The sequence below is a fragment of the Marasmius oreades genome, chromosome 1 (assembly GCF_018924745.1).
Source record: "Marasmius oreades isolate 03SP1 chromosome 1, whole genome shotgun sequence".
NCBI lineage: Eukaryota > Fungi > Basidiomycota > Agaricomycetes > Agaricales > Marasmiaceae > Marasmius > Marasmius oreades.
In genome coordinates, this window is record NC_057323.1 from 3,984,606 (window position 1) to 4,007,612 (window position 23,007).

Sequence of the window (23,007 nt, forward strand, 5' to 3'; positions counted from 1 at the left end):
CTGGCAGTAATATTCACACGTGGCCGCTAAAAAAGCCAAACCTCCACGTCCGCCTCTTCGGCAACGGCAATAAATCTTTCAGGCAAGTGGGTTTCATATCTTTTCTCGACGTTTATAGACTCATTTTATAACCCAGTTTCCGCATGAATGTCCTTTCGGACTGGACTTCTCCGCGCTACGGGTTCCTCTTCTAGACGCCCTGTTGTTGCCAATCCTTCTTCCTTACGAATTTTTTCGAGGTCTAATTCGCATGTTGGGGGTTTAACGCGCGATGCCATTAAGAAACGGTCTCGAATACAGAGTTACCTCGACACCTTGAAAATTGCCTCGCAGCGAAGTGAAGTGGAAGTTATCAACCAGTATTATCCGGCCCTTGCTTGGGAGGCCAGTCAGTTGGCAACCTCTTCCCCCTCCTCGTCATCATCACCTGAATCAAGTCATGCCATTTCGGAAGACCAGCTTGAAGCAATATTGGAGACGTTGGCTGCGTCGGGACGTCCGGTAGATTTGAGCCATATAGACGGGATATTGGCAGATATGTCCGACATTTTTGGCACTCCTCCGACTGCAGACACTCATACGGCCATCATTCGCGGGTTAATACGCTGTCAAAATGCTCAGACAGTGGTTCGATGGTTCGAAAACATGCCGGATAAACCAGGTGGGATTCGGCCCACACTTGAACACTATCATCTGCTGCTCGAAGCTTCCCCAGAATTTGCCTCGTTCAAAAATATGAGGAGCATCGTCCAAAACATGTACAAAACTGGCTGCTTACCCGATAACGAAACCTACAAAATCCTTCTACAGGCCCTTTGGCAGTTGTCCCCTCAACCGCCACCACCACCGCACATCATGCCCATCTTACAGGAGATGAAGAAGAACGGCCTACCATACGACCTCACCATTCTTAACTTTCTCGCAAATGCTTATCACACACGAGGACTCACACGTTGGGCCGACGAGATTAAAAGTCATTATTACCAAACGTTCACCTCTCATATAAGTCCCAGCCAAACCGCAGAAAACATCTGGACTCCGCGTTTCTCGCAGACTGTATGCAAGGAAGGGCTGTCTGCCGGGCTTGCTTTGTATCCCGAGTTTCTGGAAGCGGGTGGGAAACCGTCATTTCGGATTTTCAACGCACTACTGCGGCACTCGTGTACTTTGGACGACATGAAGCGAATCTCCCAGGAGCTGGGCATGAAACCCACTCAGACCCAATGGGCTATGATGATTGCTGAAGCGGCCAAAAGAGGGTTTTTGGGTACTGGATTGTCTCTTTACCAAAAGGCTAGGAACGCTGGCATCTCACCAAGTGCACCTATGGTCGGTGTTCTGATACGAGCCTTATTCAAACATAATTCTGTGCCCTACACGGAGAAGGTCATCGATAAAGCGCTCGAATTGTACGACGACTTGAAACACGCCGTACCGGAGGATAGCCCCATTTCCACGGACCCACGCGTGCACAATGAAGGGCCTGACACTGATATCTACACTAGGCTGCTTCACGGACTTTCCCTTGCAGAGAACGGCAGGCGCTATTCACGCGCGATTAGCAGTTTATTGGAAGATATTAAGATCCGAGGTATGGAGGTATATAGCATGAACGCATCCATAGCTGTTATGCGTATACGCTTAGCAGGCGGAGAGGAAGAAGCTTTTAGAGAGTATCAGAGGCGGCGTAATACTCTGGACCAAACAGGATATGAACGGGTTCTCGATGCATTTTGTCGACTATCTGTCCAGGGTGGAGTTAGAATTCCATCCCTTTCTCGCTATTTCAACATCGTCAAAGACATGCGACAGGCTGGCTACGAGGTTACTCCCCAAATTTATACCATCCTTTTGAGGCACATGGGGAAGTTGGGAACGCGAACGAAACAGGACCCCGAGTACATCTCCCTTACGCCTCGACTCATTGCTGCTACTCGTCGCATACACGATCTCATCACGTTAGATGCCACGATTAGCCCCGAACCATACCTATGGAACCAGATGATGGATACGTACCAAAGACTCAACTGCTTTGGGGATGCATACAGAGTCTGGGACCAGATGTTCATCTCCAAAAGGTTCGACCACGTCAGCGTGAGTATTATATTTGATGCTTGCGGCTACGCAAAGGCGACACACCTTCTCGAGCAAATAATGACCCGACTAAGACGAGAGAATTTCGAGTTGAACCTCCATAACTGGAACACTTACATCGAATGCCTCTGTCGCATGGAGAGGTTGAGTGCTGCCGTCAAAGTTCTTTGCCTGGATATGACGGGGGACATTCTTCCCACTGCGGAAACCGTGAGGATCGTCCGATCCTTTGCAAATAAACCCGGTTTGGATGAGGAGATCATGAACAGAATACAGCAGTATCAGCCGGAGCTGTACCAGTCGTTAGAGATGGAAAAAGCGAAGTCTTTGTAGCTCTTCTGGGTAGTCTACTTTGTATTGATGTCATTGTCTAACTTACCTAAAAGTCTATGGATAGTAATAAGAATACAAGTTGCAAAAAAAAACTAAGCTATTTTTAGGATGTGAGCACGCTCCGCACATTAGTATCGAAACCACGTAGGTGAAATAGAAAGTCGTAGATTCATGGCGTTCACGAGGCCAGTTCTTCTACGGAGGGGCAGTCGCACTGTCAAGGCAAAGTGAGCATGCGTCTCGCTGCAGAAGAATGAAAGCACTCGCAATGAGGTTGAGGTCTCCATAAGCTGGACGATGACTTCTTGAGCAAGATGTTGAAAGTTAAAAGAATGAATCTTACCATCGTCAATTCGGGAAACAGTAGGCCAAAATTTCTTCTCTTCGAGATAAGGTAGGGGATATGCAGCGGTATGGCGAGAGTAAGGGCTGTCATGGAAGGGAAGTGAGTGAAAGAATGAAGATAGTATATGATCTGAGCGTACCGGTCCCATTCTGAATCCGACACAGTGATGACAGAAGCCGGATGAGGTGCGTTCTTCAAGAGGTTATTGTCTTTCGGCTGCTGTCCAGTGATAATATCTTCAACTTCTTTTCTTATTTGGATCATCGCGTCACAGAATCTATCGATCTCTTCCAATGTCTCTGACTCCGTTGGTTCAATGAGTATACACGTAGATATTGGCCAAGAACATGTCGGGGGATGAAAGCCATAATCTTGCAACCTCTTCGCAAAGTCGGTGACCTTCAGCCCAGCAGCCTTGTCAAACTCAGCCAAGTCAATCAACAATTCGTGCGCCACGCGACCATTGGCGTTCTTGTACTTCAAACTGTAATGTCCTGCGAGTCTTCCGGCCATATAGTTCGCGTTCAACAGGGCAATCTTAGTGGAATCGATGAGACCTTGCCCGCCTAACATTTTGATGTACGCCCACGAGATGAGGTGGATTGAAGAGGATCCAAACGGCCCTGCAGAGACGGCTTCGATAGCTTTTTCGTTTGATTCAGGCATGATAGGATGGGATGGGAGGAATGGGGCGAGATGCTCAGCGACGCAGATGGGCCTTATAAAGGCGCGAGTCAAGATAATAACGTATGCGAACGTAATGACAGCTTACCCAACACCAGGTCCTCCTCCTCCATGAGGGCTACGAAAAGAAGGCTTCAGGATTTTGAGCATGGTATATGGTAACAACGGCCTACATTGCAAAGGTTTTATGCAAGTTCATGTGGCAGACATCCCCTCCACAGACAGCAGGATTTGTGAGGCCAACTTGAGCATTGAGATTAGCGCCGTCCAGATAAACTTGCCCACCATTTTCGTGAATGATTTTGCAGGCCTGGCGAAGTTATCAGCATATAGGGACCTTATCAACGAATGGATCGTACTAACATCTTGAACGCCGTCTTCGAATACACCGAATGTAGAGGGATACGTGATCTAACAGAGTTCAGGTCAGATGGAGGCGCAACGCGGCAAAAGATAATCAAGGCAAACCATAAATGCGGCAAGACTGTCCTTGTGCTTCTCGGCCTTGGTCTTCAAATCGACGAGATCAAGATTACCATCTGCCAAGACCTTGACGGATACGACTTTCAATCCAGCCATGACCGCAGACTAAAGAGACGATAAGTGCCTGGTTCATGACACTCAGAAAGGCGACTCACGGCGGGATTTGTTCCATGGGCACTCAACGGAATCAAGCAAACGTCCCTATGTCTCTCTCCCCTCGACTCGTGGTAAGCTCTAATCACTGAAAGACCTGCATATTCTCCCGCTGCGCCCGAGTTCGGTTGCAAAGAAGTAGCATGGAAGCCAGTGATTTTCGCAAGGTCGTCTTCCAACTCTTGGATGACAACATGGTAACCCTTCACTTGCTCATACGGGGCGAATGGATGGACGGAGCTGAATTCAGGCCATGTCAAAGGGATCATACTGCTCGTGCTGTTGAGCTTCATTGTACAGCTCCCCAAAGGGATCATTGAATGAACAAGACCGATGTCTTTGGAGGCTAAGTGGTGGATATAACGCATCATTTCGGTCTCAGAGTGATGCTTGTTAAACACAGGGTGAGGCAGGTACTGGGAGGTACGTTGAAGGTAAGGGGGAATCGAAATGGTTTCAGGCTCCTTGAGATCCGAAAGAGCAACAGGGGAAGTAGACGCTGCAGAAGCAAAAACATTGATAAGCTGAACTAATTCTCCTGGAGTAACACTTTCGTCAAAGGTTACTCCAACGTGTTTTTCATCAATTTTCCGGAGATTGATGCCTTCCGAGATAGATAGAGCGTGAACAGCGTCGGCATTCTTAGTCGCGGAGGAGACGTCCAAGGTGATGGTGTCGAAGAAAGTGGAGTTGGTAGCATGATAACCCATATTCTCTACGGCGGTTCTGAACACCTGCGTGAAACCGTGGACTTTGTTCGCAATTCGCTTCAAGCCTTCTGGTCCGTGGTAGACGGCATACATGGCAGCCATGTTGGCAAGGAGAGCTTGGCTAGTGCAGATATTGCTGGTGGCCTTTTCCCGTCGAATATGTTGTTCACGAGCTGGAAAGAATAGGAGGAAACACATTAAAGAATGAGGATTCCGAGATTACTTGACACATACTTTGTAAAGCGAGTCTGTACGCAAGCTTTCCGGTTGCATCACGACTGCGTCCAACCAAGCGACCGGGCATTTTCCTCTTCAAAGCTTCCCTCACAGCAAAAAACGCTCCGTGAGGACCTCCGTAACCGGCAGGAACGCCAAATCGGGCAGAATTCCCAAGGACAATATCGGCACCCCATTCACCGGGGGGTTTGAGCATCGTTAAAGCAAGAAGATCCGTCGCACAAACGACCAATCCACCCGCTGCGTGAACGGTGTCTGCAAGGCTGGTATAGTCCGAGATGTGACCGTTCACGTCCGGGTACTGTACAAGCACACCGCAGATCTGGGATTTCACTGATTCATCCTGTAGGGCGACATTAACGTCCGCGATAACCAAATTGATTCCGAAACCCTTCGCTCTCGTGCGGAGGACAGCGATTGTCTGCGGAAGGACGCCAGAATCTACGAGAAACTGTTTTTTCTTTTGACCGGATTGCATGAAAGCCATGACCATGCCCTCTGCGGCAGCAGTAGCTTCGTCGAGTAGAGAAGCATTAGCGATGTCCATCGACGTCAAGGACATGACCATAGTTTGAAAGTTGACCAGAGACTCCAAACGACCTGGAGCAAGGTTTGTGTTCAACGTCTGATAACATAATGCATCTAGACGAACCTTGTGCGACTTCAGGCTGATAGGGGGTGTAAGGGGTGTACCATGCAGGGTTTTCAGTGATCTGCAGGTACTTTTTTAGTGAAGTAATGGCTTGAATGCAAAGGGAACGAACGTTGCGTAAGATTACGGGCGGAACTACAGCACAATGATAACCCGTTCCAATATAGCTCTTGAAGGACTTGTTCGCCGCCCCCAAAGCTTTGGCTCGTGCGTGCAGTTCCGATTCGCTGAGTGCAGGGATAGATACATTGTCAATTGCCGAAGTTGGTATGCGAATCTTGGATGGAATTGTATCCTCAATGAATGCGTTCATGGACTTGTAGCCCAACCTGTCGAGCATATAAAACGATTCCTTATCATCCGGCCCAATGTGTCTTCGCGGGAACTCGTCGAGAGGTGAAAAGAGTGAATCGGGTTGGTAAACGCTGGCAAAACCTCTGAAACGATGAGCTGAGATCCTGAGAGGCCGCAGGACGTGGCGCAGGACCGACATGGGGGTATAGAAGAGAGAAGCAGGCTTAACAGGAAATTATGTACACAGTAATGTATAGTATAAGGGGTCGACTCCGCAAGGGTTGCCCGCCTGGCCATTCACTGAGTTATTCACCGAGTAAGATCTTATCCGAGACGAGACCAATAAAGAGAAACGGAGAGCTGGGTGAGGCTATAGGGTAGCCGAAGCCAGAAAGCGAAGAAAAGTGAAGAAAACAATGCGTAGAATAGTAGGAGAAAAACAATCCTCCTTTTTCTTCAAGGCACTAACATCGGGAAATTAGGCGCCAACTCCAAAGAGTGCTTACTCGGGAAGGAAGGACAAAAAACTTTTTGTTTCTCGCTCGGAGTCAAGCGAGGCTTATCTTATCTTATCTATGATAGCTTCTCTTGGATGCTTTCAAGTACTTACCTCGTTCAACAGATTCATATATACCGTAAGTACCTCCCGTATGTCCAGAGCTCATTTCATTCGTATTCTTGTGATGTCAGCCAAATCAGCCAACTGTAGAATCTCCTTATTCGTATTCGCATTTAACTTTGTTTTCCTTTAAATCTTTGGCAGGCAAAGTTACACAACTCGATAGCACACCCAGATGCAACCGATTCATCCATCATATATTGGTAAAGTTAAATCGGTTATTACTCACATATAACAGTGGACCTCGAGCCGTTTGTGCAAACTGTGTCTCGGCTGAAGTACTATAACAGTATCACTCTCCGAAATGGTGGGAAGAAAGTGTAAAACGAGGCCCGCATAAGCCAGGGCCGTACTTTAGAGGTACGCGTGGCATAAGGTAACAAGTAAGACGACAATGTCATTATTGTAAAGGGTATTGGTGATTCTATTTGTTGTCCAGCGAGGGTTTCCAGCACGATATGCACGATTTGGATGTTTGTGATGGATGAATTCTGAATCACAGAGGTTACAGGAGTACGAGATACGCCTCGATCCTGTGTCCAGAAAGATGTAAGTTGGAACCACGTTGCACGAGTAAGGCCCAATGCACAAACTCACGAACAGTTCACGAGATGGTTCAACAGGTGTCGTTGGTAATGCACGGTCAGATCGCATCGATGTAAAAACAGCGCCCAGACCACGGTTCTCTTGATATGTAAGAGACTGTACGCCCTAGGAATACTGAACGGAATCCACGACTTTTCCATGTTTTCAGTTCCGTTTCGGGCGCCTCTATGAACTGGAAGAATATTCAAGATGGATGCAAGGTTAACACTTGAACCCGGACGCTCCCTTTCAGATTATAGATACTTCAAAAGTCCAGTAAACATGATGGGAATGGGACCCTCTAGTTCAGGGCGAATGAGCATACCTGAGGCATGCGAATATATCAACATTTCCTCTACAACATGAACAACTAATCGCTCTTGCTCGTGCCACCGGTGAAGATTTCCATGACCTTCCAACCTGACAAGTGTTTCGCTAGAAACATATCTCATCAAATTTGCCAAAGTGCCGAAGGTATTACTCCCTTCAATATGACGTGGTCAGCACTGGAACTGTTCGAGCAACGCGAGAATCAAGGTTATTAAGTGAGAACAGGCCACTGAGGCGACCGTGAGGTCTAATTATAAGCGACTCACAAGTACACTGGTGATGAAAACCACAAGTGACCTTCAGATTCCCAAGACACGCTTCTTTTGACTTTCGATGAACATCCATTGGTAGGAAATCGAGGAGGACATAAAAGAAGTATCGCCCATGACTGGCAGCCATGAAAGAACACGTGAGTCCGAGGATATTTCGATGACATTTCGCAACGCAACTCTCAGACTTAGTCTGCGACTTCAGCGGAAGCGACGGCCATGACATCGTTCATGAGGCCTGCACAGATACCTCAACATGGCCAACTTGCTCAACAGCAACCTCCACGTCTCATGCCAAATGTCGTCGATGACTACGAAAGTACGATTTCACTTTGTTCAGTCGGTCACGCAGACGTCTAAGGACCCTTTTCCCCGATAGGGTGGTACACCGAGCCCGTTTCAAACAATCGAATGACACTTTCATTACGCTCCGGAATAGATAGTGAAATCGGGTGGGCACTGGATCGTCTGTGTCGGTTGTGTTACAACGAACAGTTTTCGTTGCGTTCAATACCAGGACTCATGGACGCGTTGTTCGAATGGCCCGAGTGGTTTGTACGGGAAGGGTACAAAGAAGCGGAATTCACTTCTACGAATATATTTGCACCATCTTTAACGGCAGTTAGAAGAAGAAGGCACGCCCTCGAATCCCTTTTTGTGTTGCGGAATAGCTCTCTACTCGACCAGAACAGCGACGATCTGGTGCAACATTCACGTACCACTCCTCTCATCATCAACGCACTTCACAACCTTAATCCAGAATTGGATGATCATCATGAATTCACTCTACACTGTATCGACCTCTTCCTGTCAGTGGGCGCGAACTATACACTACCTTCCCCTTCCGCACCTCCGAAAAAGAACATTCTTCAGCCATTACTTCAAATCTTATCGACATCTTCGAACCGTACCCTCATAATTTCAACATTTTCGGCGGTCACGCTCATCTTTTCTAACCCACACAATACTCCTTATCTCACCTCTGATTCACCTGCGCTCGAAGCCGCTATACGGTATCTCCCTCTTCTAGGTGACAAACCCTTACTCGACGCGTCTTTGAACTACCTTCTCCTTCATTTATCAAACACCTCCATGTTGAGGGCCTTCATGTTACATTCAGCTATGCCTAGCGTTCTTAAGATTCTTGTTAATCTGCTTGTTATTGAGCAGGTTGAAGAATCAGTCACTCTAGATATCACCGGGACAGTTCATACAGTGCCTTCAACGGTTTATGCTACCCATGATCACGAATTGACTAGTGCAGAATTGGACAGCTTGGTCGACACTCCAGAGCCTCAACGGTGTTATGACTGGTAAGTTGGTGCGTGAACTTTTGCCTGGCGTCTCGTGACATGTTCCTTCGCAGGATGAAAATCATGTTTGTTTCAAAAAATGACGGGGAACTAACACAAGTCGACTTTTGGAACTATTACAAGGACACATTCTCCCCCTTCGCCGACAAATACCCTTTGCTCGTCGCGTCAGATGTCATTAAAAATGTCAACTTCGTCTTTCCCCACGCCCAAGCTATGGTGATTCCTGGCCCACCCCAACGTTTTATTGTACGAGGAGTCGATAGACGGAAGGACACCGTTGTGGCAGAACGACTAAAATGCCACTGGGATCGTTCACAATGTCCACACCCGGTTTTCACCTCTCACAACGACCTTTGCAAGCATCTTTTAGCGCATCTGGACTCAACCGAGGATTCCTCAACGGATTGTGGATGTCTGTGGTCTTCATGTCCTCGTGCGGGCCTCACCAAAAAGAACCTGCGTTCACACGTCTTGACGCATCTTTGGAGTCCACAATCGCCCGATAAACATCCATCTCAGAGCGACACCATCACGTTATCCTCACCCAATGCACCGTACCCAATCCCCAAACCTACCACTCGACCACCCCCTGCACCTCGAAGTACAGTAATAAATTACAAAAGACCTGCGGTGGATCCACCTTCTAGCTCGCTTACCGCATTGCTCTGCATACGAATACTGTTCCGTTCATCTTTTACTTCCACTGAGGCTGCTCCAAAGGTTGATGCAGATCACTTTGGGTTTCCCGGGGTAGTGGAAGATAGTGAAGGGACGGACATCATTGAGAGCACGGATACTGATAGCGAAGGCAGGAGGAGAGGGAGGAAGGCCTTTACTACCGTTCGTGTACTGTTGGAGAAGGTTCAGATCAAGGATGAGGTTTTGAATGGATGGATTGGAGAGATGGTTGATGCTGGACTGACTGGGATGCTTCAGAGTGAGTGAACGTGAACATGAAGCATGTATGTAGATGGGTATTTAATCAATATAAAAACCTGTGTTAGATACGTAGAACGATATTGTTACACTAACACCTCCCCCAGTCATGAGATAAGGCTACAATCATCAGGACGGTTCGACCCAAGCACGACCAATGGCGTCATCCTCTGGGTATGCCTTGTGAACTTCGGGGCTCAAGAAGAACCTACCTCTCGAGGTATTGCCCGCGTGTACCATGTGAATTCCAGTGAAATATCTCGGTAGCATGTTGACGTTTTCTTCCAAAGTACTGAATATCCCCTGTGAAGGATTCAGTAGCACGGTAATGTTGTCTTCTGCGACGTCTAGGGAATCTTTCAACAGCTTTATAACTGAAAGACACGTCAGCACGTACAGCGTATGCTGCCGTCGTCACAGAAACTGTGGTAGAAGGGCTGTAGCCTGTTTCGTGGTAAGGTGTCAACCCTCATTTCACGAATCCATTCCTCTGAGGCTGCACAGACAGGCTGAAGTCATACTTCAGATGTGCTCGATATAGAGAGCTGGGCATAAAGACGTACGTCCCAACCAAAGATACAGCCGGCATAGCCATATAGGCGATGGCGGAACAACAAACCAACGAAGTATTGAATGGAGACATCTGCTTCAGAGCGGTAGTGAACTACCTCCGCCTCCGCTTTCTCTCGTTCTAGAACGTCATTTCTATCAAACCATAAGTCAATGATTACTGTCGTTATGGGTAACATGAAAAGAGCGTGCATTCCTACGGTCAAAAGCTCGTGGGTACGAGAATCTTCAGGATGACTTGGTATCATGTCTTCCGCGACAAAAGTGGCACAATCCAATGGCTCACATCCGGAAATGAACGGTCGAACCAAGTCTGGGCGATCCGATAGTTGTATATACATACCAAGAGTAAAAATGATTGAGGAACGACTCAAGGACGCCGACGTGTTAATAGGACTGCGTAGAGCAGCCATTACGTTCCTTCCTGCACGTAACAGCATCGAAATAGGACCACACGGTGAAATGTAATCAACTGTACGGTCTGGTGGTATTCCTTGGCGGCTTAACAGTCGTGGAATGTCGTCCCGAAGAGATAATATCGGGTCGCTGAGGTCAACAAAGGCATCCACGAAGAAATCATCTTCATTTTCCCTAGGGTCTGCGACATGTGCCAGGACTCTGCCAGGAAAGTCTACCGGGCTCGCTTGTATCCCCACCGCACGCCCAATTGCAACAAAAATGTGAACTAGACTGATCGGGATAGTCTTTCGATTGGTGGTCAAGTAGCAGTGAGGAAATTGATTCTTTATGTTGTGAAACGAGTCCGCTATCCATGACTGTTTAGTGTGGTTAATGATTCCGAAGGAAGTGGTAGATACCGTCCACACGACCGAATCCTTCATCATGCATGAACTGGCATATCTTCACGCAGATGGGTTTCACGTCTTGGCCGATCACCTCAAAAGACAGATCGAAACCGGCCTTTCGTAGATATTCGCGCCCTCGAGCAGTGACATCATGGAGGAGATCATTGATCTGTCATACAACCTTAAAAGTCATTCGTTAGTTCGTGATTTCAGCCAAAACTCACCTCTTTTTGAGTCTTCCCAAAGAAACACGATATAGACGAGTAGCCATCGACGTAAGATACTTCATTATGCACCATCTGTCTCCATAGTCGCACACCATAGCCACGAGCAATTTCTTCCAGGATGGCGTGTAGCCAAAAAGATCTTGTTGCATTGGGCTTGGGAATAGACCCGTCAGATGAAGTGCGCAATGGGCCCTTCAGGGCTTCGGCTTCCAGCTTGAGAGCGTCCCAAACGTCAAGCCCCATCTTGACTACCTCCCTAGCGTGCTCAGTTCGCCCTTGACGGCTGTCCACAATTTTGTCCATCAGCGTTAGTGCAATCTTGTCTAGCCTACGCCTCTCCACAAACATGAGTTTGAAGTTATCGTTGTAAACCTTGACCCGCTCAGCGTCTTTGACTTCATTACACTGTTCGTATCGTGTCCGATAATGTGGTTCCCATATGGCGGCAACTGAGCTTGCTTGTCGAAGAGCTGTGTCAACCTGGGAGCATCTGGCAAGAGTTCTGACGCAAATTTCACCGTCTTGCGACCTGGAAGGTGACAGTTGAGAGAAAATGTGGATTAGACAATCCAAGGGAAGTCGAGGTACAGAGTTCATGTGAAGGAGGTCCGACTCGGTCAATAACCGGAATTACGGCAATCAAGCTTCAGTTTCCCGCGCCATGCGTTTTTTTTTCTTTTGACCTCATTCAATCATGCAAGACTGAGACACTGTCGGTCATCCTCAATCAAGTCTAATATCGATCCTGCACCCCATCGTTCGAGCGATGGAGGATTGAGAATAGTTCGCCACCACACACAAAGTTGGCTCCAGGTAAGTCATAAATTCAGCTACTCGCACATACAGCGTTACATCAATATCCATATCGTTTTCTGACTCTTCGATAGCGGAGAAAAGCTCAGAATTTGTTTTGAATCTTATCACAACTACTAAATTCTGGAGACAATATGACGATCGATACCCCTCGAATTCTTCTCGTTGATTCTTATGATTCGTTCACTTTCAAGTAGGGTCCCATTAACGTTTTTATACCTACACCATCTCATGTCTTTCCAGCCTTGCTTCTCTATGTCGTCAGGCGATTCCTGACTGTACCATACATATCGTCAAGAACGACCAGATTTCCGTTGAGGACCTCTTTTCACTTGTGAAAACTTTTTCGGCTGTCATTGTTGGTCCCGGCCCAGGTTCTCCAAATAATCCAGCGGACATTGGGGCCATAAGGGCTCTCTGGAAAATACCTGATGCTGACCTTATCCCAATATTCGGCGTTTGTCTTGGACATCAGAGCCTGGCTGTTGAGCATGGTGCCAAACTGAAGCAACTCGATGTCGTGAAACATGGTCAGGCTTCCAAAATTTTACATACCGGAACCGAGCTGTTTGAGGGTGTCGGAGAGATATCTGCAGTTCGGTACCACTCGCTGCATGTAGAGCTGCCTCCTGGTGGTGATATTGAACCCCTCGCATGGGCTGACGATGGCTCCGAGAATGGTTCAGTCTTAATGGCAGCTAAGCACAAACACCGGCCGTTTTGGAGTGTGCAGTATCACCCTGAATCTGCCCTCACAGACGAAGGGGGGCCCAGCGTTCTTCAGAATTTCTGGAAACTTGCGTCTCAATGGACGAAGAAGCGAGGTAGACGTCCACAACTGCTGTCCCCATCCGCTCGGACGATTCTTGGTCCTTCCTGGCCAACTTTCCTCCCCTCCGACATCACCACCGGATCTCCTCTTCTTACTCGAAATCAAGTTTCCACAGCTACATTGTCCTTGCATTTAACGGTCACCAGCATTTGTGAACGGCTGGGCGTACATAACGAAGAAGTCCCTTTTGTGCTTCTGGATTCCGCCGCGAAGCCCGGGCGTTACTCCATCATTGGTGTACTATTGCCAGACACCATACATATTCTTTATTCCGTATACGACTCGTCAGTCACCATCAAACGTGGGGATGCACAGACTCACGAGCTTCTTGAGGAACGCGATATCTGGTCGTGGCTAGGCGAATTTATGCGGCGTAGGAGTGGACTTGTGGGATGCCCTGACATTCCGTTCTGGGGCGGTCTTGTTGGCCTGTTGAGCTACGAACTAGGAACCACATCCTTGTGTGTACCCCTCCGGTCAGACAGAAGGCAGCGCAATCGACATCATGACGTGAACCTCGTATATGTGGAGAGGAGTGTCGTCATCGACCACCACACTCAAAAGATTTATGTTCAATCCAGTTTACCAAACGACAAGCTTTGGATTTCTCAGATGGTCGATACTCTGAAATCGGTTTCCTCCGGGACGTCTCAGTCCACTTCATTGCCCAAGGAAATGACACCCACTTCTTCGAGGGTAACACTACCAGACAGATTGCGCTATTTATCGAGAATAGAGGAGGCTAAAGCATCACTCTTCTCGGGTGATTCCTACGAACTCTGTCTCACTGCCAACACACGAGTCGAAGTTGACCGAGATTTGACGTCCTGGGAGCGGTACAAGGCTCTCCGCCTCACCAATCCCGCTCCACACTCTGCTTACCTCCGGCTACACCCAAGTACCTTCCTATCCTCTTCTCCCGAGCGCTTTCTTTCATACTCAAGGCCACCCAACCCGCTATTCGAACTACGACCGATTAAAGGCACTATTCGTAAAGCGCCTGGAATCACGCGTGCTCATGCGGAGCAAGCACTGCAAGGGAGTTGTAAAGAGGTGGCTGAAAATCTCATGATTGTCGACTTGATCAGACATGATCTTCATGGTGTTGTTGGTCTAGATGTGAAGGTGAAGCAATTTTGTGGTGTAGAGGAGTACGAAACTGTCTGGCAGATGGTCAGTGTTATCGAAGGCAAGCTGCCTAAACAGTTAGAGGGTAATAGCCAAATAGGCTTGGAGGTCTTGAAACACAGTCTTCCTCCAGGTCAGTGTTTTTGGTCAAAAGTCTGTACAGCGCTCTTATAATAGTTTGACAGGTAGCATGACAGGAGCTCCGAAGAAGCGTAGCGTTGAAATTCTGCAATCGCTGGAAGATGAGGACAGAAGCTTGTACTCCGGTGTCTTCGGGTACTGGTGTATTGGTGGTAGCGGTGATTGGTCTGTGGCCATTCGCAGCTGTTTTCGCTATGAAGATAAGGAGGATGTCGAGGAATGGGTTATCGGGGCAGGTGGCGCTATCACAGCGCTCTCTGAACCGGAGGCTGAATGGGATGAGATGGTGACGAAGTTGCGAAGTGCCCTTGGAGCTTTCGGCGCTAGGTTATGAAAAGTTGATGAAAAGTACTTAGTAGACACAGTATAGAGTAACTCCTACACGTTTGTGATGTGACGGACGAGATTCGGAAGAAGCAGCACTGCATCAGCACAGGATGGCTCTTATAATCCTTGAAGTTCATTCTCTCGTGCTCGCTACATTGGAGATCTCTCTACAGTTCAGCGGCTGAGGATGATTATTATCGAGTATGTATTGTCTATGTCAGATCTATGTTGGAATGACACTTACACCTTCCGAAGTGAAACAGCCAAACCTCCTCTAGATAGCGGAGAACCACAAATTCCACAGCTTCAAACTCCCGCTCACACAGACACCCAAAGGTCCAGATCACCCATCCCTCCCCCGGTCCATCCAAGCTCCCAGTATGGCAGTAGAACATCCCTTGTACCACCCGGTTATTTGACAGCAGTGAAGCCCTCGGACTCGGTCACCTATCTATTTTCACCCATGCCCGGTAATGCTATGTTGCTCATCCCACCGAAGAACGTATCTTCTGCAAGACATCCTTACTACATCGGCGTCGGGCTCAACTGCTTCACACCGTCGTCACATATCACAACGATACGAAAATACGGTTGGGATGGAGAGTTTGTTGGAGACTTTGAGTGAGCCATATTCTTAACTTAGCCTATCAGCTCGATTATTCAACTTTTCTACTATGCGGATCGTGGAACCCAGAATTGGTACAAGTAATTCGAAAAACCCAAGCAGCATCTGCTTGCGAGGCAATGAACACCCGATATCGGAGGTCCTAGTCTCTTCGACGAGACTTTTCAAGAATGTACGGCCATCTTTCATGGTTTCCTGTGATTTGCTTACCATTAGCATCGTTAGTTTTGGACATGGAAGGCGATAGAGCACGACCGATCAGTAACGTTATTTTGGGACGACAGTTCGGGAGGCAGCATAATAACGGTAAGCACCGACTTTTCAACCACAGGGAAACATGTACATTTCTGAGGTATTGTTCGACTCTTTTACCAGTGTTTCTCTTCGAAAGATCGAACGAGTGGAAATCTAATGGCCAAATTTACTCCGCGAGGACACCCTCGAAGGCAAGGCCGACCTACGGAATTTCCAAAACTTGACGTTACGCCTGAAGGACACGACGTGTTTGAGGATATTCTTATGTCGGCCTTGATCATTGAGCGTATACGCACAAACCCAGCATCTTGAACAAAAAGGGGATGCTTAAATCTTCTCATGTATAACCATACGTGTATTCTACACCTCCGCTGTTTCTTACAGCTCATGATCGAGCTAGACTTGAATGGAATTGTGACATTCTTGGACAATATATGGCGCCTGAACCTGGTTGACAACGTGACAACGACAGTAGACTCGGACATGGATACATGCTTGAGCTCGCTGCAAGGGTGAGGGCGGCTCACTTCTGCACTTGCTGGCCAACTTTCACTGGCTTGTGGACCACCTCGACCACCTCGTATCTTCCCAGATTGATAAGATCGGTACGTAGAATGCGAGAGCGCTCTGCAAGAGATATAATAGGAACTCGCTCGTAGTCTGAAGACAAATGCCAAAAGAACGTTGTGGAAATACGTATGAGGGGCGTTCGGGGTGTTCCTTTTTCCTTTCTTCAATTATCTGAACAAAAAGCAGGGTGGACAAAGCACAATCAGAGCCAGCGCATTGAATGCATACCTCAACTGTCTCTTTTTTACATCGAGTTCATGGACCTGCCTTCACAAGCCACGTGCTCAAGCTGTTTTCAGCTTGGACGAGATGATTCTCTCCGAAATTTTGACAGGAATTCGCTTGCCGGTGTTTCCGGCCCAAACGTTCAGACCAGGGAAAGGCGATCGGCCATGAGCCGGCAGAAATTGGGATCCGTGTGGAACCCGGCCAGAATGGTGTCTTTCTGACTGTCTTTCACAAGGTTGAATACTGTCGGCGCGAGGATCGATGCGGTCTGTTGGGTAAGGACTTCTGTTCTAGCATGGAAGAGAAACCATTGCTTACTGTATCTCCTGCGTGTTGGAAAGTGGTTTCGGGAAGACCGAGTCCAATGGAAACCATCGATGCCAAGTTTTCCACGCTGTCGTACATTTCAGCTCGATCCACAACAGTACATTGAGTTGTTCCATCGACTTGCTACAATTGTCCATGACTAGGGTCCATCTCTTCCTGACCCTTCGTCTTCAGGTACGACATTCGGCATATTCAGCACAGGAAATTGCGTTTCGTAAGGCGGCTTCTCGGACATCTTCATCTTTCAGGAAAATCTGCATTTTGGGTCTGGATTGTGAGCAGAAATATCGAGCGGTCTTTCCGCTGTGCCAGCTTCTCGATGACCTTGAGGTAAGACTCGGCGGCTGCGCAGTTGAGCTTTTCTGTGTCCTCGAGTGTGACCCCGACTTCGCAACCAATTTCTGGTCTTTCATCTTTCTTGAGTATATCATTTGGTTGGGCAAGTAACCTTCGAAGAGATCAAGGAATGCATTATTATCGGATTCAGCGACGCGAGAGTCGCACAGTAGAAGAGCACCAAAGACGATCAAACATCGGCTGCTTCTGTACAATGTCCTTTTGTTTCCTAGTCTGCGCACACCTTCTTGCATTCGTCCTGAACTGCAGTAGAATCCCAGGAGGAAAAAAGAGGACTAGGTCAATAATGAGAAGAACCAAGTGGTGGTTGAAGACAAAGAGAGACGGGAATTGATTTTCCTTCGATGGGAGCAGTGGCTGTGCTTCCTGTAACTTTCTCTCTTCTTCTCCTTTTACTGTAATCCTGACTCACAGATTTTACGACCGCCACGATGATTAAAGTATGTTCTTCACTATTGCTGAAGGTGCATTTGAATTGCTCAATCATCATACTAGATATGGAGTATGAAGAAGAATGAGGATGCGGCTGCAAAGAGGAAGCCCAAAACCACTGCTGCCCAGATTCGAGTACAGAAAGGTGTGAGCTGAGCACCACATACTCGAGGCCTCCTGTAACCTAACGCGATTTTCGTAGACTTGACAGAATTAGATCTTCCATCGACCATGAAAACACATTTCTCTGACCCAGCTGATCTCCTCAACTTCACTCTGACCATTACCCCCGATGAGGGTGCGGACCTCTCTTTACTCTTGTTCTTTCTATCGTTTCTTATCTATCATTCCTCAACCTCGCAGGCATGTACAAAGGCGGCGCCTTCGTCTTTTCTTTCGTGATAAACACAAACTACCCGCACGACCCTCCCAAGGTCAAGTGCACGCAGAAGGTCCTCACCGTATCCTCATGTTTGCTTAGTAATTCCGTCTAATCTCGCATTGATAGATATACCATCCAAACGTAGACCTGGAAGGAAATGTCTGTCTAAATATACTGCGAGAAGACTGGAAGCCTGTACTTAACTTGAACTCTGTGATGGTGGGGCTCCAGTATCTGTTCTTGGAACCAAACGCCGACGATCCCCTGAATAAAGGTACGCCTCGCTATGTCATGTTTCTGAATGTTGATGGAGGTGACCAACGTTCTTGCAGAGGCGGCACTCGAAATGACCAAGAACAGAGATCTCTTCTTGTCTAATGTCAGGTCATCCATGGGCGGGTTGGTGATCAAGGGCGTCAAATATGACCGAGTCCAACAATAATTCCAGCCACTCGTTTCTTCTATATGTACATCTGCGCATTCACCGCCATTCCTTTGTACTCTTTGCTATACATCACCTAATCTCGCACTTTGTTATCGAATTTGCATTCTCGCCAGTTGGCCAACGATAGCTCATATATTTCTATAGCGCTGTCTTGTTGCTGCAATTTAGATTGTTTCTATACAGATACAATGGCTTTTGCTTAGGGCTATTCAACTTCCTCGGTATGTGGTGAATGAGAAGGGACTGATCAGCAGCGGTATGTGGTAGTGTTCTGCGGTATTCTGGAGGTCAAAGGTGATCTATAATGTGACAATGAACAGACGGCTGGCAGCTATCCATTGATCGAAACAGACCTCGACCCATGGGTAGAGCGATGGACGTTCCGTCTTATCGAAATACTCTTTCGTCCGGAAGATGATCTTGTAAAGTCCGGGTCGTAAAAGTTCTCTGCCACCAGGAGTAAGAAGATTGGTGCATCGACCGTCAGAGTCCGTCACCCTTCAATCATTTGAGAACGCTGCGAAGTAAGGCTGGAATTGAACCATACCCTTCTGCTAGAGGGCTGAAGATCTCGACGGCTCCCTCTTCGGAAGCAGGTTGAAACTCTTGAAGCCGAATGGCTACTCCTTCAACTGGCCGTCCAATCGATGTATCGAGAACTAAAGTGTAGAGTAAGAAATGTAGACATTGAGATATGGAGATATATAGGCTCAACCATGACAGGTAATTGGTGATTTGCTCATCGCGTTGTGCGTCTGAGAGAAGGCGGATGTTACGGTTCCGTAACCGGCATCCCCGCTCACATAACTGTGACCATATTTGGCTCAAACTCCGAGGAAACACTTTTTTTTTCGTTAATCGTCGTCGTCGCTGGAGGCGACGACGAACCAAGCAATACATTATATTCTGCTTCTTTTCAGTTTCGTCACTACTGCCCTGCCCGATTTGCTCATCTAATCAACCTCCGAATAGCTCAAGATTACCTGAACCCTCAAACCATGAATCATTCGCCTCTGCCAGCAATGCCGGTGGCGAGGCCTCCTTCGCCAACGCTACTCTCCCATCTGCCACTCATCCTTGGCAGCTGATACTGTCTTTTGCAAGTTTTACGATCCCTTTGGCTGGATTCCTATTTCACCATAAAATCTCAAATATTGGCGTGGGTCACGCGAATGATGGGATCGTCGGGGGGCACCGTTGATCAAGAGCAAGGGAAGGAATGTGAGTTCTCGGGAGGCAATGGGGATACGATTAAGAAGTCCCAAATGTACGTTGTCCTCCCCTTTACCTTTCCGAGTCGTTCCATAACTAACACTGAATAACAGATTCTCGCAAATCCCTAACGCTAAGAAGAAACTAGTTCCGGAAGACGCACAGTTACGTCGTGAAGAGTGGCCGGGTCATCTGGATAGTCCGGAGCAGCACAGCACCTCAACAAGGAGTCACATTATCCGCAAAGGCGCATTCGTTGCCTGGGTATGTTTTTTCTTCGTGTTACTCATGTAGTTTAGCTCAAACAACCACATTGTTATCACCAGGCTAAGGAATTCCGCAAACGTTACCCGACACGCCCTCACTCTCCACAAACAACAATGGAAGACCTGTAAACAGGCAGATTCGTGGAGTTTCGACGGAGGGAAAGGAAGCACAGTCAGTTATTGACATTTTTTTCTTGTTTCCTTGCCTTTACTTCTATTGAGTACAATAAGAGTAATATCTTCTTGTCATGCAGTAAGAGTACATGGTCTCATAGCAAGAGGCTAATACAATACCTTGCTACACTCTTTTCGACAGTGAAATTTGTACGTGGGAACGGGTGGGCGGTCCAGTGCTCGGAAATCTTGTCGGGCCGTTTCTAAGTCACATATACAAAGACGCGCGTGGCTTCACTTCGGTTGAGTCTAACCATGACCACGGATACTACAGACGCTCCTCCTCTGGGAAGATACCTGGCTTCAACTGGTACGAGAAGTCACCTCTTCGGCAAAATCGGCTTACTTATCTGAACATCAAGACAAGAACACCCGAGACAAGGCAATTAAAAATCTCGCGACTTTTCTTTCTGATACCGAAAATGAGATACCAAAAGCTGAGATGGCAAAATTATGGAAGGGCATATTCTATTGTACGAGGCCTCCTTGAATGCTTCTGAGCGCTACCAACGCTTCTTGTGTCGTAGGTTTTTGGATGTCGGACAAACCTTTGGTTCAGCAAGCACTTGCCTCCGAGCTAGCAGAACTCATGTTGATTATCACAACAACCTCGTCTTCATTGGCTTTCTTGAATGGATTCTGGGAGACTCTCTTTCGAGAGTGGAATGGTATAGACCGATTGAGGTACGTTGCGTTCGTTCCTTAGATCAAAATTATCCTCTCATCCTTTTTTCTTCTTCCTAGGATGGATAAATATTACATGCTTGTCAGAAGATTCGTTAATGCATCATTTAGACTTCTCCTTCGAAATGATTGGGAACAAAAAATTTGCGAGGAATACAATAATATTTTAACCCGTCAAGGAGGGCCACTTTGGTGAGTATACTTGTCTCCTGATTTTCAACCTCTATTCATTCGTTTTTCTTCTCAAGCCCGAATGATACCAAAGTGCCGACGAGCTTGGCCTATCATTTATCAGATATCTATCTTGAAGAGCTCGATAAAGTTCTTGAGAGTATTCCCAGCGCATCCTCCTCTACTCCGAAAGTCCCGCTACTCCTCCTCCTTACACCTTTCATTACGTTATACGCGCGAACGCCGTCGACACCCATATTGAAGTATCTGCACGCCACGCTCATGGAACCTCTATTAGCTGTCTTCACGTCTCCAGACGCTGAAGATGAAACCCCACGTTCACGGAAGCGACCGAGACTTGAATCGAACACAACACAGCCAATATACCCTCATGTTATCTCAGATTGGTGTCGAGAATCTTCCGCCCATAGAGTCAAAAATCAACTTCTTCGAAAGATCTTCGAAGTGGCTAGCGAACCACAGACACGAGATTCTAATCGAAGAAAAATGTATGCTATTTGGGAGAAAGTGAAGGACGAGGACGAGGACGAGGACAATAAAGATACTTGATATTCATATGTTTGCTCATAACTACCACGCTGCATCACATCTAGTTGACACGCTGAAGTACCATTTTTTGGCAGCATCCGCCCACCAGGACTTAAGCAGTAGATATCCATTCTGTAATCAGCTCCTTTATCTTCTCTGCTGCAGTGTGCTGGTCTGTGGACTGGCCAAATGCTTCGACAAACTTTCCTTGAGGGTCCATCAAGTATACGAATATTGAATGGTCGACCAAGTAGTCGCCTTTAGGATCGGCATCAGGTGGTGTTGAAAAATAGACCCGATACGCTTTGCAGACGGATTTTGTTTGTTGGTAATCGCCCACGAGCCCAATATAGTCTGGATGGAAATCTTGAAGATATGTGTGAATCTGAGAGGGAGTGTCGCGAGCAGGGTCTACAGAAATGAATATCGGTTGTATCGGAATGTTAGGAAACGACTTTTCTGGGAAGAGACAAGCCGTGAATGAGAAAGTTACAGAGGAAAAGTGATAACGTACTGAGTTCGTTCATCACGACAGTGACCTTGTCTAATTCTGCAGGGCAAATATCTGGGCAATTTGTGAATCCGAAGTAGACCAATGACCATTTCCCCAGTAAGTCATTCTCTGTAAAGATGACAGGCTCGGATGTGGTGGAACCCGTGCACTTGATCAGTGAGAATGGACCACCGATGTTCGGTCGCCCATACGCCTGAGAGGAACGTTCCTTTTCTGAGGAAGAGGTTCAACTTTCCATGTTAAATAATGCCGTTCAGTTCCTGCTCACCCCGTTGTTCAATGGATTTTTTTTTCTCGTGGCGGAAGTAGAAGTATAATGCTGTACCAACTGCTACGAATATTGCAGCGGAAGCCGGGGAGAAGACCTGCTCAGATCTGAGGATTACTGTATTACAAGCCTAGTGAAGCACGTACCCCTACAACATTTCGGTGAGGGCGAGGAGGTTCTGCAGAAGACGATCCGTTCCACCTCTTCTGTGTTTCGGGGAGACGGTTACCGATTCGAAAACTCTGCCTCAAGGGAGGAAGCTTAAAGGAGTTGCGAAGTGGGAGTAGACGGCGAACAGGGAACATGTCGTTCCGGCAATTCCGCCGTACGTGCTATAGCCAGAATCATTTAATTGCCGCGTTACAAGATACCTATGGGTCCAAGGCCTAATGACAATAATATCGATACAGAACGCGTTTTGCTGAGACCTTTCATGCATTTGGCCATCTTTCACATGTCACAGCTCGCCACCGCTAGTGGCAGGCCCTGGTTTCATGGAACAGAGATTAGAAAGGAAAGGATAGCGGAAAAGGTACATAATAAGTAAGCAGTCTCAAGATTCCGTTCACAGAAGATGTTTTCTTTGCGCGATACTTACAAAGGAGATATCTGTGAACAGAACTTGAATTATGCTGGGTGATAGACGTGGTGTTGGTCACCCAG

General features: G+C 47.4%; 14 protein-coding genes across 16 annotated transcripts; 7 read left to right on the forward strand and 7 right to left on the reverse strand.

The window, feature by feature from the left end:
- Positions 1-12: 12 nt before the first annotated feature.
- Positions 13-2,427, forward strand: E1B28_001429 (uncharacterized protein; the record flags this gene model as incomplete). Its single annotated transcript, XM_043147360.1, has 2 exons — positions 13-82; positions 137-2,427. Exon 2 carries the CDS (start codon positions 148-150, stop codon positions 2,425-2,427), a length of 2,280 nt encoding a protein of 759 aa, XP_043016069.1. The 5' UTR covers positions 13-82; positions 137-147.
- Positions 1,565-6,415, reverse strand: E1B28_001430 (uncharacterized protein). The gene is made up of 12 exons (XM_043147361.1): positions 5,805-6,415; positions 5,693-5,753; positions 5,038-5,640; positions 4,096-4,976; positions 3,926-4,045; positions 3,821-3,868; positions 3,631-3,767; positions 3,546-3,575; positions 2,913-3,491; positions 2,771-2,856; positions 2,695-2,717; positions 1,565-2,641 (listed from the first exon to the last, which is right to left on the reverse strand). Exons 1-12 carry the CDS (start codon positions 6,183-6,185, stop codon positions 2,606-2,608), a joined length of 2,985 nt encoding a protein of 994 aa, XP_043016070.1. The 5' UTR covers positions 6,186-6,415; the 3' UTR covers positions 1,565-2,605.
- Positions 6,416-6,886: 471 nt separating this feature from the next.
- Positions 6,887-7,259, reverse strand: E1B28_001431 (uncharacterized protein; the record flags this gene model as incomplete). The annotated part of the gene is made up of 2 exons (XM_043147362.1): positions 6,887-7,138; positions 7,203-7,259. The coding sequence occupies 2 exons, from the start codon at positions 7,257-7,259 to the stop codon at positions 6,887-6,889; spliced, it is 309 nt and encodes a 102-aa protein (XP_043016071.1).
- Positions 7,260-7,863: 604 nt separating this feature from the next.
- On the forward strand, positions 7,864-10,080 carry E1B28_001432 (uncharacterized protein). Of its 2 annotated transcripts, XM_043147363.1 has the most exons (4): positions 7,864-7,929; positions 7,995-8,108; positions 8,169-9,102; positions 9,156-10,080. In XM_043147363.1, exons 1-4 carry the CDS (start codon positions 7,905-7,907, stop codon positions 10,048-10,050), a joined length of 1,968 nt encoding a protein of 655 aa, XP_043016072.1. In that variant the 5' UTR covers positions 7,864-7,904; the 3' UTR covers positions 10,051-10,080. The 2 variants fall into 2 exon arrangements, with proteins under 2 accessions (XP_043016072.1, XP_043016073.1); XM_043147364.1 differs by lacking the exon at positions 7,864-7,929 and having other exon boundaries at positions 7,966-8,108.
- Positions 10,081-10,122: 42 nt separating this feature from the next.
- E1B28_001433 (uncharacterized protein) lies at positions 10,123-12,247 on the reverse strand. 2 transcript variants are annotated; one of them, XM_043147365.1, is made up of 6 exons: positions 11,642-12,247; positions 11,430-11,586; positions 10,804-11,377; positions 10,605-10,746; positions 10,439-10,550; positions 10,123-10,388 (listed from the first exon to the last, which is right to left on the reverse strand). In XM_043147365.1, exons 1-6 carry the CDS (start codon positions 12,239-12,241, stop codon positions 10,171-10,173), a joined length of 1,803 nt encoding a protein of 600 aa, XP_043016074.1. In that variant the 5' UTR covers positions 12,242-12,247; the 3' UTR covers positions 10,123-10,170. The 2 variants fall into 2 exon arrangements, with proteins under 2 accessions (XP_043016074.1, XP_043016075.1); XM_043147366.1 differs by lacking the exons at positions 10,123-10,388; positions 10,439-10,550; positions 10,605-10,746 and having other exon boundaries at positions 10,778-10,892; positions 10,955-11,377.
- Positions 12,248-12,591: 344 nt separating this feature from the next.
- E1B28_001434 (uncharacterized protein) lies at positions 12,592-14,892 on the forward strand (the record flags this gene model as incomplete). Its single annotated transcript, XM_043147367.1, has 3 exons — positions 12,592-12,650; positions 12,701-14,550; positions 14,603-14,892. 3 exons carry the CDS (start codon positions 12,592-12,594, stop codon positions 14,890-14,892), a joined length of 2,199 nt encoding a protein of 732 aa, XP_043016076.1.
- Positions 14,893-15,072: 180 nt separating this feature from the next.
- E1B28_001435 (uncharacterized protein) lies at positions 15,073-16,077 on the forward strand (the record flags this gene model as incomplete). The annotated part of the gene is made up of 5 exons (XM_043147368.1): positions 15,073-15,086; positions 15,141-15,506; positions 15,580-15,682; positions 15,736-15,816; positions 15,886-16,077. The coding sequence occupies 5 exons, from the start codon at positions 15,073-15,075 to the stop codon at positions 16,075-16,077; spliced, it is 756 nt and encodes a 251-aa protein (XP_043016077.1).
- A 625-nt stretch (positions 16,078-16,702) lies between these two features.
- On the reverse strand, positions 16,703-16,968 carry E1B28_001436 (uncharacterized protein; the record flags this gene model as incomplete). Its single annotated transcript, XM_043147369.1, has 2 exons — positions 16,703-16,831; positions 16,882-16,968. The coding sequence occupies 2 exons, from the start codon at positions 16,966-16,968 to the stop codon at positions 16,703-16,705; spliced, it is 216 nt and encodes a 71-aa protein (XP_043016078.1).
- Positions 16,969-17,060: 92 nt separating this feature from the next.
- On the reverse strand, positions 17,061-17,480 carry E1B28_001437 (uncharacterized protein; the record flags this gene model as incomplete). Its single annotated transcript, XM_043147370.1, has 1 exon — positions 17,061-17,480. One exon carries the CDS (start codon positions 17,478-17,480, stop codon positions 17,061-17,063), a length of 420 nt encoding a protein of 139 aa, XP_043016079.1.
- A 146-nt stretch (positions 17,481-17,626) lies between these two features.
- Positions 17,627-18,648, forward strand: UBC12 (NEDD8-conjugating protein ubc12). The gene is made up of 6 exons (XM_043147371.1): positions 17,627-17,687; positions 17,743-17,824; positions 17,882-17,977; positions 18,043-18,131; positions 18,188-18,335; positions 18,394-18,648. The coding sequence occupies exons 1-6, from the start codon at positions 17,679-17,681 to the stop codon at positions 18,501-18,503; spliced, it is 534 nt and encodes a 177-aa protein (XP_043016080.1). The 5' UTR covers positions 17,627-17,678; the 3' UTR covers positions 18,504-18,648.
- E1B28_001439 (uncharacterized protein) lies at positions 18,649-19,272 on the reverse strand. The gene is made up of 4 exons (XM_043147372.1): positions 19,222-19,272; positions 19,054-19,165; positions 18,860-19,004; positions 18,649-18,805 (listed from the first exon to the last, which is right to left on the reverse strand). Exons 1-4 carry the CDS (start codon positions 19,247-19,249, stop codon positions 18,716-18,718), a joined length of 375 nt encoding a protein of 124 aa, XP_043016081.1. The 5' UTR covers positions 19,250-19,272; the 3' UTR covers positions 18,649-18,715.
- Positions 19,273-19,678: 406 nt separating this feature from the next.
- E1B28_001440 (uncharacterized protein) lies at positions 19,679-20,113 on the forward strand (the record flags this gene model as incomplete). The annotated part of the gene is made up of 3 exons (XM_043147373.1): positions 19,679-19,773; positions 19,832-19,982; positions 20,045-20,113. The coding sequence occupies 3 exons, from the start codon at positions 19,679-19,681 to the stop codon at positions 20,111-20,113; spliced, it is 315 nt and encodes a 104-aa protein (XP_043016082.1).
- A 300-nt stretch (positions 20,114-20,413) lies between these two features.
- Positions 20,414-21,583, forward strand: E1B28_001441 (uncharacterized protein; the record flags this gene model as incomplete). The annotated part of the gene is made up of 5 exons (XM_043147374.1): positions 20,414-20,468; positions 20,521-20,631; positions 20,686-20,842; positions 20,903-21,034; positions 21,091-21,583. 5 exons carry the CDS (start codon positions 20,414-20,416, stop codon positions 21,581-21,583), a joined length of 948 nt encoding a protein of 315 aa, XP_043016083.1.
- A 91-nt stretch (positions 21,584-21,674) lies between these two features.
- On the reverse strand, positions 21,675-22,649 carry E1B28_001442 (uncharacterized protein; the record flags this gene model as incomplete). The annotated part of the gene is made up of 4 exons (XM_043147375.1): positions 21,675-22,021; positions 22,077-22,289; positions 22,345-22,441; positions 22,491-22,649. 4 exons carry the CDS (start codon positions 22,647-22,649, stop codon positions 21,675-21,677), a joined length of 816 nt encoding a protein of 271 aa, XP_043016084.1.
- Between the last annotated feature and the right edge of the window lie 358 nt (positions 22,650-23,007).

Coding starts and splice junctions, on each gene's coding strand:
- E1B28_001430 (XM_043147361.1), bottom strand. CDS start 6,185: ATGTCGGTCCTGCGCCACGTCCTGCGGCCTCTCAGGATCTCAGCTCAT. Junction 3,576..3,630: donor TTGCATAAAACCTTTGCAAT/GTAGGCCGTTGT, acceptor TTCTTTTCGTAG/CCCTCATGGAGGAGGAGGAC. Junction 2,642..2,694: donor ATGGAGACCTCAACCTCATT/GCGAGTGCTTTC, acceptor TTGCCTTGACAG/TGCGACTGCCCCTCCGTAGA.
- E1B28_001432 (XM_043147363.1), top strand. CDS start 7,905: ATGACTGGCAGCCATGAAAGAACAC. Junction 7,930..7,994: donor TGGCAGCCATGAAAGAACAC/GTGAGTCCGAGG, acceptor CTGCGACTTCAG/CGGAAGCGACGGCCATGACA. Junction 8,109..8,168: donor TGTCGTCGATGACTACGAAA/GTACGATTTCAC, acceptor TTTCCCCGATAG/GGTGGTACACCGAGCCCGTT.
- E1B28_001433 (XM_043147365.1), bottom strand. CDS start 12,241: ATGAACTCTGTACCTCGACTTCCCTTGGATTGTCTAATCCACATTTTC. Junction 10,747..10,803: donor GAGCTTTTGACCGTAGGAAT/GCACGCTCTTTT, acceptor ATGGTTTGATAG/AAATGACGTTCTAGAACGAG. Junction 10,551..10,604: donor GCTGTATCTTTGGTTGGGAC/GTACGTCTTTAT, acceptor GTATGACTTCAG/CCTGTCTGTGCAGCCTCAGA.
- UBC12 (XM_043147371.1), top strand. Junction 17,978..18,042: donor GACCATTACCCCCGATGAGG/GTGCGGACCTCT, acceptor TCAACCTCGCAG/GCATGTACAAAGGCGGCGCC. Junction 18,132..18,187: donor AGGTCAAGTGCACGCAGAAG/GTCCTCACCGTA, acceptor TCGCATTGATAG/ATATACCATCCAAACGTAGA.
- E1B28_001439 (XM_043147372.1), bottom strand. CDS start 19,249: ATGAGCAAATCACCAATTACCTGTCATG. Junction 19,166..19,221: donor ATCACCAATTACCTGTCATG/GTTGAGCCTATA, acceptor TCTACACTTTAG/TTCTCGATACATCGATTGGA. Junction 18,806..18,859: donor CGCTCTACCCATGGGTCGAG/GTCTGTTTCGAT, acceptor GTCACATTATAG/ATCACCTTTGACCTCCAGAA.